At 34.5% G+C, this 14,153-nt stretch overlaps 1 protein-coding gene across 2 annotated transcripts in view; it reads left to right on the top strand.

The window, feature by feature from the left end:
* LOC146531395 (uncharacterized) overlaps positions 1-13,953 on the top strand; it is a 28,621-nt gene extending 14,668 nt beyond the window's left edge. Inside the window, exons 2-5 of one of the 2 annotated variants that reach the window (XM_085198150.1) lie at positions 2,495-2,638; positions 11,437-11,551; positions 13,482-13,579; positions 13,697-13,953. In XM_085198150.1, the coding sequence (XP_085054276.1) occupies positions 2,584-2,638; positions 11,437-11,551; positions 13,482-13,579; positions 13,697-13,818 (390 nt within the window). In that variant the 5' untranslated portion in view covers positions 2,495-2,583 and the 3' untranslated portion in view covers positions 13,819-13,953. Of the gene's footprint in view, positions 1-2,494; positions 2,639-11,436; positions 11,552-13,463; positions 13,580-13,696 lie in introns of both variants that reach the window. The other variant, XM_085198149.1, reaches the window with a different exon arrangement.
* Positions 13,954-14,153: the final 200 nt, after the last annotated feature.

Genomic DNA, 14,153 nt, shown 5'->3' with positions numbered 1-14,153 from the left:
GAACTCAACGCCGCGCTTTGCCTCTACACCAGAACGAAGAAATGAAAATATAAATTTAAATAAATATTCCATTTCCTCAGCATGGGATCGAACCCACAACCAGTCGCGTTTACAGTTACACAATTGTGCCCCTTGGGCCACGACTGGTCTAACTTAGTTACTTGTAAATTATTTGCAAAGCTGCATGAATCTACATGTTGTTTACCTTATAAAAATCGATTTCCTTTGTAACGTATGGTTTTAAAACCCTTATTATCCATAAAAAATATATTTTCAATAATTATATTGAAGAAAAATCTTACGTTTTAAATTCTTAAGCTTAAAGCTCTGAACATGAAAAAGAACAAATAGAATTTAACTGAGTCTTTCACTAAATATAAATGAAAGCTGATTTTAACAATATACATTTAATTAAGAAATATATAAATAAATATAGTATAGTACATATAGTAAATAAACACCTAAGAGGATAAATTGTCAAACGGTTAGAACCGACAGCTAAAACTAAAAATGTAGAAAAATTTAGACCAGCCAATACTTTTAATGTTTTTAGAGGAAAAACTGCACGAAATACGTATGTGTATATATATGTGTTTCCACGAGGCTTTAGTCTTGATTAAATACAGCTATCGTCGACATACGTAATATATAGTATGTGTCTACTGCCATTACGTTGATAAAAGAGACATAAGATTGTATTTGCACATTAATGCAGCAAGGAAAGTTTTTGTCTCTAGAAACGAAAAAAAAAATATATATAGACAAAAACTCAACACGCTATGCCTCAAGACACTAGGTTCCCTCTGCCTATTCCGCTTTGCGCGGGATTCAGTGTGAAGCCGAAAAGTATAGTTAAATAAAAAATATATATATTTATACATTATTGGAAAAAGATTTTCGTCTCATTCAATTATTTTGAAATAATAACATACCTTTTGCAATTTAATTGACTTAATTATTATAAAACTTTTGAGAAACTTAGTTCTAATAATCAAAATTTGTTATTATAGGAACTTAGAAACTTTCAAATAATAACATCAAAATTGTTATCATAGGCTTCGTAATTTATGGTATGGTATGGTATGGTATGGTTCTTTGATTATAGCGTCCCGAGCGTGCCAGTTGAGCACATATCAGTTAGCCAATCTCTCTTTGTATGGAGAAGACGTGAAGGGGGTTGTACGGTAGAAAAGAGAATGTTACACAATAGGAGAATCTTCGTAATTTAAATCTTAACGCTGATCTGCCCTGTCCATAAAAGAAAAGAGAAGCGTTTGACATACATTGAAAAAACATTATTAACCCCGTTATCGCTTCGCATCTTCTATTATATTGTATGTTTATAATTTTTACTAAAATTGATGGGTTATTAAGTAAAAGAAACTTTTTTCTAATAATTTTTGTTAAATACTCTATTATTTAATCCAACAATAAACACTTTTGCCTTGGCACCAGAGTGAAGAAATGAAAATCTTCTTCTTCTTCTTCCTGGCATTAATCCCGACTATTACCAGGGTCTGCCTTTCTCAACTCAACCTACTCAACTTTGCACGGTCTTTTGCGTCCTCGGTGGTTAGACCATTGGCTCTCATGTCCTGCATCACGACATCCTACCAGCGCTTGCTTGGGCGTCCGGGAGGTCGCGCTCCAGGAACTGGTATAGCAAGGCACTTGCATCCGACATAGCGAAGAAATGAAAATATCAATAAATAATGGGAATCGAACCCACAACCGTCGCTTTACAGTCACACGCTAGTGTCCCTCGAACATCATTGCTATAATAAATTAAAATTATTATTTATTATATTATTATTTATGGATATAACATCACAGGTGGTGCAAATGCCAACGAGTTCAAATTAACACGTGTCAATCCCATATCTATTGAAGCGAGCGCACTTTATATGATTATCGAACGTTAAAATAAATGACGTCGGTTGCGGTGGTTTTCTAGATATAATTATATATGTTTTTTGTAATTATATAAATTAAAATATATGTCATTTGTAACCTAAGTATTAATCTTATATATGAACTACGTTAGTTTAAAGTTTCATCTAAATCAGTTAAGTCGTTTTTGCTTGAAAGTGGAACATCCATCCATCAACATCCATCTTCTTAAATTTTCACATTTCTAATATTAGTAGGACACTAGAGAATGAATTGACGTGTACAAAACGCGTTGCCATAACAATGCGTATTGGTTGATGGGTGGGTTCGGTCACCATTTGAGGGAAAGAAATATTTATGTAAAATTTATTAACTTCGGCACCCTGCTATGTGCGGGATATAGCGTATAAATAAAGGGAAACTATTGATAAAACAGTCTATTACCCATTTTTCGCCAGATTCTGGAGGCTGGAGTGTTGAGTGGCGGAACTCAACACCGCGCTTGTATAGTTATAACAAATTATTAATAATGTTTAAAATATTTAATAATTACTTGTTGTTATACATTAGAACAATTAGTAAACAGCATTTCTCTTTGTCCCAGGTTTCGGTAGGAAGTCGTCAGGTGAAGACAGGGTGCGCGACATGTGGCGGCGATGACGCGGCGTGCAGCGCGCGGCATGCCCTGCTGACATGGCACGCAGCCGCTCAGCCCTCCTTACGCTGGCAGCTCTCACAGCACTCGCCGGTAAATAACTTATTAATATAATAAATATAAGTAGGATAGAACCGAAAGGGTTCCGTGTATCAAAATGTAAATTTGTAAATCTAACAGGAACACTGTCGTTGTTCTGTCCGTCCGTCAAGACCATTTATCTTGAGATCGGGTAAAGGAGCTGCTGAAATTAATTTCAAATATCCAGGTCTATGGACCTTGGGAGCAAAAATAAATTAAGTTTCTAGATTAGAGCAATCAATATATACAAGCAAATTGTGCATCAATTTTGTTGCATTTTGTATAAAATTCGCCGCGTAATCAAAACATGTTCCTATATGTTTACTTCCCCTTGTAATGGTAGGTTCCCGGGAAGGAAAGATACTTCCCTGGTACCTACAGTTACAATTATTGGCACGTAATGAGGATTTACAGTACAAATAAAAATTGCATATTTTTCTTAGATAATATTCAAGTACTGTTGTAACTACTACAACTGCAAGTTCAAATCTTGTGATATCAAAATTTCTATAGGTTGTTAAAACTTTTGTTGTTAGCTTGTCTGTAACAAGAATATAGCTTCGCTTTCGTATCCCGGATTGTTGCAAGAAACAGTAATTATATTAATAACGACTCCAAATGCTATTGTGTCATATTTCAAGAAGAAATCTTACGAAGAAGAATCTTATCGATCGTTCCAACTTTAAACATTTATATTACACTCGGAGGAATGAAATATTTAATATTTTTCATATCATTTCGTCGCTCTGTAAAAATTGTATTAAAAATATATTGATTTTATTATTCATAATTAACTATGCTAATTATGTGTATTGCCATGCATCCATACCTATATTATAAATTCGAAAGTAACTTGTCTGTCTGTCTGTCTGTCTGTCTGTCTTTTACGCAATTAGGGCCAAACCGCTAATTTAATTGTGCTAAAATACTGGATGAACATAGGATACATTTTCTTCTCATATTTGTAATATTTTCGATGTATACCAATATATTTAATAAATATTCGTATAGTTCAAGCGGGCGTAGCCGCGTTGGGGTCCACTAATTTTATCATATATATTTTTTTTATTATTTATTTTACTATATCATACCTAAGGTACATACGAGTACATACTATTATAATACGTCTATCTGAAATAGAATACACTACCACTGGCACATTAATATTCTTAGCTAACACTACGCCCCACTACATGTATTATACCTACCTACTAAAATTACTTTGTAATAGTTAAACGCTTACACGAAAGCGCTATAAGCTAAGGAAAGCATTTACTCCGTTATATCTTGTGAGGATATTGCTAAATATTGTTCTTTGGTTATGAAAGTTAGATAATCTTGTAATATATGAAATTTCATAGGTTTATAGTGTTATTTAAGATAACTATTAAGTAGTACTAATTACCCTACTTTGTTCCCCCTTTTTTTTCGAAGATAGTGGATTCGATTACTATTCAAGAGAGTGTAAGATTTTCATTTCTTTACTCTGGTAACAAGACTAAGGATGGCACTCAATTACGGATTCACGATAATCCAATGGACGGATTGTTTTGACAATGGTTTTTTATACAGGGTGGAAGAGGCTGCGCTTCTTTAATTGAAACTGCATATAGGGTAAAAAATTTCAAACTCGAAGCTAAAGAAATTAATCAAGATGCCTCAACAGTTTGGACGTAGGATTTTTTTTTCATTTCACGATTTTTCTCCATACCTGTATTTCGTGTGACGCACACATACACATACTACTACAAAAATACTACTAAGCGTTGCCAAACTTCTACTTTTCATTCGTCAAAACCAAACCGAACGAGAAAGAACGATATCTCGCGTTCTTTGTCACGCAATTACCTATTTATTATAAATCTAAATAACGTTCAAACCTCTTATTAAAATTGTTTAACAAAATCCTACTTTAAGTCAATTTATTATATCACCTTTATTATGAAATTATTTAGAAATACTGCATGGTTATTGAACCACCCACAAAGTAATATTCAAAATTTTTAACACAAAATGATATTGAACTACGATAGATAGATACTTACATTTAACATTAGTTTTACATCGTCGTTGTCGCATTCTCCTTTTACTATCACTAATATTTACATCATAAGTAATATTAAAAACTCAACATTTGTTTGAAACGTCTTAAAAAAATGTATGTTTTGATAGTACACTCAAATACTGACACAATAGTTTCACATTTGAGAAAAATACTCAGTAATCACATCATCACGATCACGAAACATTCATCACGATTTTAGAAATCCGATTAATGATAAAATTAATATTAAACAACATCCAAATAATTTAAAACACTTAATAATTATTCAACGTATAAAATCGAACAAAATAATGTAAATACAACAGAACTTAGCCGTTCCGCGGCTAAGTTCTGTTCTCACACAGATAATTAAAAACATTGTAATAGTTGCCATTAACTAAAATACTTATCGAATATACTATTAAATTTTTTATTAAGATTTTCATTATTATTTATATTTGTATGATTATTTTGATAGAAAATCGTATAAAAATTAAATATTAAACGAGTTTTATAATGTTACACGAGGACCTGCGAAAACTCAATACGAAATAAATTAATATTTAGTAATTATTTGTAAATAGTATTGATAATTTTATTAATTATTTTAATATCAAATCATGCGTAAAAAGTATAATCTACATTTATTATTAATTATAGTGTTATATTGCACAATCAATCAATATTAAAAATGAATTTTGTTATCTGTACAAAGACACCCCGCTCACGCCGCACCGATTACCGGGGATTCCCATAGAATCGGTGCGGCGCGTACATTCTGCGCAATAGTAGTTGGGTCGGACTATAGCTGAATGCTATTTACTAAACCATATAAATACAACGGGTTATGGGCCCAGACCACGTCGTAACAATAATAAAGAAGTTTGCATCAATCGTAGAAAATTAGAAATACTGGCGAGATTAAAACAGCGTTACTTCACGCGACGCTTCGGCGTTGGTATTGAAATTTGGAGGTTAAGTTGCCGGGAAGGAATAAAAAAGAAAAACAAGCAAAATAAACAATCACAATGGAAAGGAAACAGCACAGTAATAAAACTGGAAGGAGTAAAAAATTGGAATGCTTGGAAGTTCCAAACCATAATACTACTACGGGGGGAAATTGTGTCATCATCATCTGCATTTATTGTAAAAAGAAATCCTACAATTAAAAGAAATATTAAATGTTTCAAGTGTAATAATATGGGTCATTATCGAGCTGAATGTAATGTGGACAGAAAATGTAATATTTATTGTTAAAAAAAGTGAAAAAAAATGCTATTATTGTAATAATTTTGTAAACATGTTAAAAATGAGTGTTAGTTTAAAACGGGAACATAAAAAATGTGTTTGTAGTGCAACAAAAGTAAAATTAAAAACCTAATAGAAATAATTCAATAAAAGTGTGTGTAAAGTGTATTCCTAAGTGTTGGTTGCGTTAATTTAACATCAGCTCGCCGCCGTTGCCTACATACCTACGCTAGTTGCTGCGACTCGATTTCTTGAATGAAGCGTGTGCGACGTTGCCGCGCCGACAGGTAAGTGTGTGAGTGATAATGTAACACTTTACAAATGGCGTTTTTTTTTAAAACGATTATTTTATTATTTATTTTGTTTGAAAAAATAACTTTTTCATTTTTGGGAATTATTTTTTTTCTGAATTATATTAGGCTTTTATAGAGTAGTTAAAACTGTGGTTTCATTTAAAGTGGTGCCGTCAATTCCACCCTGTATATTTCTGAATGCATTTAGCTAAACTCTGTTTGGGAATTTTATTGAAAACGTACATAAATCGCGAATATAAAACTTATTTAATAAATAAATAGATTTTATTTTTATTTGTTATAAATCCTCAGAGCTATACTTATATCGATATAGGTCAGTGAAAACTGGAAAAACTTAATAAAAATATAATTATAACATATAAAATTGAATTTGCTTCACTGCGCTCATCTAATGAAGCTGAACTAGACTATACGGGCTAGTACGAGTATTAGAAAAGAAATATTAGAAAAAAAGGTAGTAGGCGTACTGAGAACTTACAAAATTAATTTGTGTAATTATTTCACAAATTAATTAATATTAGTACAAGATTTCATGTATTATATGAGTATAGATATATGCAAACTAGCGACCCGTTCGCGAATCCGCCCGTTTGAACTACTTAATTATTAATTCACAGCAATTATTAACAGTAATTTTGTCGAACAACATTCTTTAAAATGGTATTACTTTTCTGACATTTTTTAAAGTGTAATTTCACACTTAGGAAAGAAAAATACTTATATATAAAACGTATAAAATTTTGAACGTAGCGGGATCTGGCAGAGGCAGAGGCACGGGTTCAAATCCCTCTACGTTAAATTTTTTATACGCTTTAAAAAATAAACTGTAATTAAATCGCTTAAGCCGTTTCTGAGATTAGCGTGAACAAAGAGCTAAAAAATTATTAATTATTGTTTTTGGTGCTATTACCTTATTAAATGTCGAAATAACATTTTTTCGTCTATATATTTCATGTACAGACACCGTTCCGTTACGATTTTATTATAAGTATTATAATATACATTAACAATAATATATAAGTCACTGGAAATATGCAGTAGTACTTCAAAATATTGACATCATCGATAGTCGGAATGTGATTGGCATTGCAAAAGAGAATCGTTACCTTCGAAAACTTGATGAACTTCTAGCATCATTGCAGATTCCAAATCGAAGTCCAGGTTTGATTGCATTCCATTCACATAAGCGACAAATGCTGTACCACACGCAAATAGCCGAGGCCACTTTACGAACTAACGAAGCGTTTGATAATGACAGCCACATTTTGTGCCCGCTCATCGAGAATACCAACAACAGTCGAAATGGTCATTTAAAATGGCATTGGGCCGTGCTTTTAAAATTTACATGAGTTTTTAGCATATTTCCAAGCATTTATCATACATTCGAAAACACAGTATCAAAGATACTGGAGGAAGGTCACGTAAAAGGACCCCCCGGAGGGCATGTATGAAGAGGTTGATGACAGTGGACGAAGAGAAAAAGGTATGTAGAGACCGTAGCGCTTGGCTCTCCGTTCTCTCTGACTAACCCGCTAGGGATAAAGCGTGAAGTTATTGTACACAAATATGTTACAAAAAGTTACAAATTTAAATTTGTAAGTTTCGATAGTAGTCGTATAACACTAAATATTAATCTCATACCTCTACATAGAGTTGTGCAAACAACAATAACTTTAAACTTTATAAATTTACAAAGTTATTTCTTTTACATATCATATGTATCTTGAGTTCGAAACCAAGTTGGGGGAAAGAAATTTATTTTATCAATATTTTCATATTTCTCTTAGGTAACAAAGCAAAGTGTGGCGTTGAGTTACGCGACTCTACACGCAAAACCTCAAAAATTCGGCAAAAAGTGTCTCAAATCTAAATTTCGTAATAAGCAAACACTTAATGTTTTATACCTATTATGTAAAAAGTGAACGTAAAGTTTGCAAACTTAAGGTAAAAGGGCATATAAAAGTTAACATGCTAATTACTGCTTACGGTTTTATAAAAGTTCTGATAGGCGTAAGTAATTATTTCAATGGCTCTCGGAAACTATGAATTTAAAAATTTTCAGTGAATTATATGAATGCAATATACAATCCATATATTAAACTAACCACTGTATAGAAATATTATTTTAATTGACAGTTATTGCCGTCGTGGTGGAGCACGAGGGTGTGACTCTGACGCAACGGTTGTAGCTTCGATCCTTACTCCAGGGAATGAATTATCTATATTTGTCATCATTATCTTATCTCTATCTCTATCTTAATATTTTCATTTCTTTTTTCTGGTACCAAGGCAAAAGTCCGGCGTCAAGTTCCGTCACTCAACACGCAATGCCTTCAAAAAATTCGGCGGAAAGTGAGAAACAGTACGAGTATGTTTTAACACTAGATTCCCTCTGCCCACCATGCTGTATGCAGGATACGGGATGAAGCTGTTTTTTTTAGTTAAAATGAAACATAAAAATAAATGCTTGTATTATATTGATCACGGGTCCAAAAGAAAATATACTTTATTTAAAATATCACAGCAGGGTAGTCGTGTACAGTGCACACAATAACGTGATGATATTACTGGGTTGCAGGAGTGAGTACTTCTCTTTAATCTGCGGCGACCTGAATTTGCTTTGAAAATTTTTGCTTTGTTCCGCTCTCAAAACCGGTGACTTTCAAATTTACACATTTACCCTATTACGCTTGTTTTACACAGCTTACAATGTTTTTTTTCAGCTAAGACAGGTAGAGGAAAATAATCGCTAAGACGCTTCGTTTCCCATTTCCGGCCGCATTCTGAAAGCATTGTGTATTGAGTGGCGGAACTTAACGCTGCGTTTCACCTCAACAAGAGAAGAAATGAAAATATTGAAAATATTTAATTTCCTCGACTAAACATCGAACCCACACTGTAAGTTACTGTCACACGATTGGACCCCTACGCCCCGACTGGTCTACAATGTTAATATACTAAATGATAGAGTATAAATATTTCATACCTATAATTTCTTTTAATGTTTTCAGAGGTGCTTAAGAGTTCATGAAATTCAAATGTCATTGCTCACAGACGGTCTCTAGTAAAAAAAATAAATGACGGAGCTAATAGTTCTCACAAGGGAAATAGCTCTACATTATACTTAGTTCCTATTATCTCACAGCTTATATCTGATGAAGTTGATTTGAGGCCGAAGACTGTAAGCCCGACAGGCTACGGGTTCGATTCTCCGTCGAGAAGATGTAAAATTTATTATTTCCTTCGCTCTTTTTTCTTCGTTCTCCAGTATTTTTCTGTAATACTGAATAACATTTACACTATAATTATTATTATTTATTTAGCGTCATATTGTATCTCGCATGTATGAGAATAGGCAGAGGAAGGATGTTAAGATTCTTCGGAATATACGAGACATACGTTGAGTGGGGTAACTCAACGCGGCGTTTTGTCTAGTAACGAATGCAAGGAAATGTAAATATTATATATTTCATTCCCCTGAAAGGGAATCGAACCCACACCCGCCACATATTGTTCCATTTTAGCCTCAAAAAAAAAAACTTAAAACATATTTGATATACATGACCACAATACAATAAATACTTCTATCGACATGGCACGGACTAAATTTTAAAATGCGTTATCTCTAACTAACCAGTTATATATGAAATGCATCTAGCCTTCTATTGTATTATTTTTTGTTTCAAAGCCTACTTCCATATTGCTATGTTTATTTGCAAATGAAATTAAATATGAAACTGAAATGAACAAAATCGTTAAAAAAGTTTTGTCATGAAGTCGTTATAATTTTTAGTAGTTAATAACAAAACTAGGCACTAAACTAACTTGAAACGAATAGTCCAGTATGAACTGGAAGAACAATAAAAAAATTAAATTTAACTCATCTAGGGTGAATACAGAATTGCACCCATATAAATCTCCCATTCTTTTATCGGTGAAGTCCTATTCAACTTGGCTCCTAATTGATATTCTTTGATAGGATTCCATTAAGCCCTATAAATATATAAACAATATATTATAGTATACGTTAATTATTATGATTAAGCCCGTTTGTCCTGTCATTGTACACTAAATAAGCTTGTGGTTAGAAAACCACAATTCGCTCTATTTAATCAAGTGAATAATTTATATTGATTAAATACTTACATGAATATATAAGCTATTTCTTTGTTTAATTTCCTGCTATATCCAGCATATAGCAGAGTAGGCAGGAGGAACCTGAGCACCTAATACTTCCATTAAGATCCGTTCCCCACTTACCGCCGAAATCTGGAAGCATTGAGTGTTGAGTGACGCTGTATTCTGCTATATCCCGTATTCCACTCGAAGATATGATATATTTAATACTTTAATATTTTCATTTCTTCGCTATGATGTCAAAAACAAACAGACAGGGAGGAGATAAATCGCGGCGTTAGGTTCCGCTACTCAACGCGCAATGCCTCCAGAATTCGATGGATAGTGGGTAGCGGAGTGCCTTAACACTAGGCTCCATCTGCAGCTCATCAGGGTAGCTGGTTTTTGCGGGATACAACGTGAAGCTACGGGATTTATCGTTAAAAAATAAAATTAATATTCAAAAGCTTCTAGCTAGTAATAAAACGCTCGAACTTTCATTACCTCTCGTAATCAATTATACACGAATATTTTTTTTCTAACTTCCCGAACTTCCTACTCTACGCAACTTGTTACGAATCTACTTCAACATCCCCTCAAAAGTTGTACCAGCAATACTATATTTATTCGCATATGAGTTACAAACGTTCCTCACTTAAAACTTGCAGAATAAAACTAGGAAAAAACTGAAATGTAGAGCTCGAACTTCAACAAAAAGTAATATATGCCTACCACAATCCTCGCTCGCTTGTTTTAGAAAAAAAAATCTGTTTACCGTTTCCACTTGGGACAAAGCTTGTAAAGGGGTCGGTGGTATCAGCTTCACGCTGTATCCCGCACACAAAGGAACCTAGTGTTAAGACACTCCGTTCCCCATTTTCCACCAAATCCTATAGGCGTGCAGAGTGGCGGAACTCAACGCCGCGCATGACACCAGAGTAAAGACGGAAGATGGAAATATAGGCATAAATAAATACTTCATTTCCTCGAGTGGGAACCTACAGCCAATCGCTTTTACAGTCACACCACTGGCCGGTTGTAAATACAGTATAATTAAGCTTGGTATATGTTTGTTTGTGTGACCGCAGGGTGTTGTGTGTGCGCGCCGCAAGGCAGCGTGCAGGGCGGCGTGCAGGGCGGCGCGCAGGTGCCGGCCGTGTCGCACTCCACCGCGCCGCCCGCCGGCGTCGGCGGCGTCCGCAGGTACGGTCACCACCACGTCCCCCTTGTCCTCACCTGGTCCACCACACGTGCACACGATATCAGCGACGAGAACGTGTTTCCGTAGCCTCATATCAGACTACTGCCTTCGTAGATGCCGTTAATCAGAGCATTTTGCCTGTTTACGACCGAACTTTATATACCCCTGAGCCTGTACCTCGGGAAATATTAAACAGCGGACAAACCACTGAACAATATATTCGAATTTAGGTCAGCTAAATGTTTGCTTCTTGAAAAAATATGATATTAATTATATTATGATGTGTTAGATTTATGTACTAAATACATTAAATATTTTTTTACATATTTACATAAATCCAAAAATTACATGAAAGATACCGATTAAAGTCTGTTTTGATAAATCTATTTAATATTTAAACTAAAATATTAACCATCCACTAAATATTGTAATAGCTTTTATTGTGAAACTAGTGGTTATTGTGAAAAGAAGAACTGAATTTTGATCGTTTATAGCTCTATTTTATAAGTTTAATTTACTGAAAAATATTCAATGAGCTTTAATACTAGCCTAAGATTTGAAATTATAATTGAAGAAATATGATCTTCTGAATGTAAGAAATCGATTTTTAATAAAGGTACATGGGCAGTGGCTATCGGAAACACTTTCTCTGTAGTCCTCCACATCATGTTAAAAGTAAAATAATGTGTGTTCTTGTTTAACTAGACAGTGTGTCCAAACATAAATAACATAGATAATATTGTATTAATAAGAAATACAGATAATATAAAAACCCCGTTAATTTAATCCCAATTTTATATTACTTTCTGACGATTTTTGTGAGTTCACAGAATAAGCAAAACTGAATCACAATAAACTTTTTATTGCACATCACTCACTTACGTTGAGTTGAAACAGTAAAAGTTAATTGTGGATGTAAATACATATATGTAAGCTGTGTTTTATATATTAATATTGTTATCACCCGCAACGAAATGGCTCCGACGAGATAACGTAAGTAATTTACCAATTTAGAACCATATATATTTACCGTAATCTCAGTAATAATGAATATCAGAATGCAGATAAGAATCCTAGAAGGTTTCTTTTAAATCATCGATTGTTACCGATGGTTGATGTAAGCCTAGATCCACTGCATGGAAGCAAAATACATAACTGCACGTTTGATTCGTAGTTTATGCGCAAGTAGGAAGCGTTCGAGGCAAAACCAATGCATACTCTGTTACCTAAATATATTTACTTGTATATCAAACTTGGGAGTCCCATAAATAATTGGTATTTAGTAAACTTTGACAATTGTAATATACTTCTTTATAGGAAATGATGAATTAAAAATTTAAGATTTGCGAAATTGAATTGTTTTGTTTTTAACTAAACATTCTGAGTTCAACACCAGTACAACCAATGGTACAGAAAATGTTTGTATATACTCGTAAAAATATTTTGTGAGAGTAAATTGCATTTTATGCTGTTAATATTGTTTATTGGAGCTTGTAATTATATCACTTATTTCGCGCATTAATTAATTAATGTTACAAAGTTAGCTTTAGACATTCGCAATTTTCACGGTAGTTGATTGCGTTCGCATGATACACTGTATTATGTTAATATCCGCCAGGCATCCTGCACGAGACTCGTTTGAAATATCCTTGAAATGGAAACGCTAACAATTCAATTTCGCTTTTTGCTTCTATCAGTAAAAACTCCAATTTGTATGGTCTGCTAACTTGAACATCCAAATATTTGGCTCCAATCCAGCAACAAGAGCCCTTGATAGTTGAATGATGTAATTACTTATTATTACAAATGTCGTCAAGCATGCCATACAGATTATTGCTTATTACTGGTAAAGTATCACGACGATATCTCAGATAGTATTTGAGGTTTCGCCATTATGCGTGTATTTGTACGCAGATACAATCAGTATTCCAGAGGACGAGGCTATCGCGACTGGCGCACCCGGGGCGATCCCACGCTCATCAATTCTCTCTGGAGAAGCCGACAACCGCTCGGCATTCGGAAGCAGCTTGGTAGGATTTAGCTTTTAAATTCTCAAACATTATTTGCTCTTTTTGTAATTAGTATGAAAACTATTATTTACTTAGATGTTACACATTAATTTAACACATTTAAATAAATTTTAACAGGAAACGCAGAGGTGTATATAGTACTAGCGCTGCTCATAGGAGTGGTGACGGTAGTGGTAGGGTGCTGGCTGTCGGACAACTGCTGGTCGCCGGAGCCGGAGGACATCTTGGCGGGCGGGTGACCCGTGGCGGCGGGCGCGTGCACGCACGTGTAGCGCCCGCCCTCCGCGGCGGACCGGGAGAGCCCGTCCGGGGCGGGCTCACTGTCCCCGGTGCTGCCGCCACCCGCGCGCCCCCCCACCTTTCTCCACGCAGCGCGCCACTTCTGCCGCGCCACCTCTGCCTGCATACCCTGTGACCGACGACAACATTTCTGACCCCAACTCTCTCAACACAAATTTCACAATCATATCCCAACTATAGCGAACGGAGTGTGCGAATTCGAATCCGACGGACGCTGTTAATTTTAGTGTTTCGAAAGACAATGGACAAACTGTATGAGCTTCGTTTAGTATTT

This window comes from Heliconius melpomene, chromosome 15 (assembly GCF_056956725.1).
Source record: "Heliconius melpomene rosina isolate 202511_hmr_F chromosome 15, ASM5695672v1, whole genome shotgun sequence".
In the NCBI taxonomy this organism is placed as follows: Eukaryota; Metazoa; Arthropoda; class Insecta; order Lepidoptera; family Nymphalidae; genus Heliconius; species Heliconius melpomene.
The sequence above is the reverse complement of the archived record's forward strand: the minus strand, read 5'-3'. Positions and strand labels throughout refer to the sequence as shown.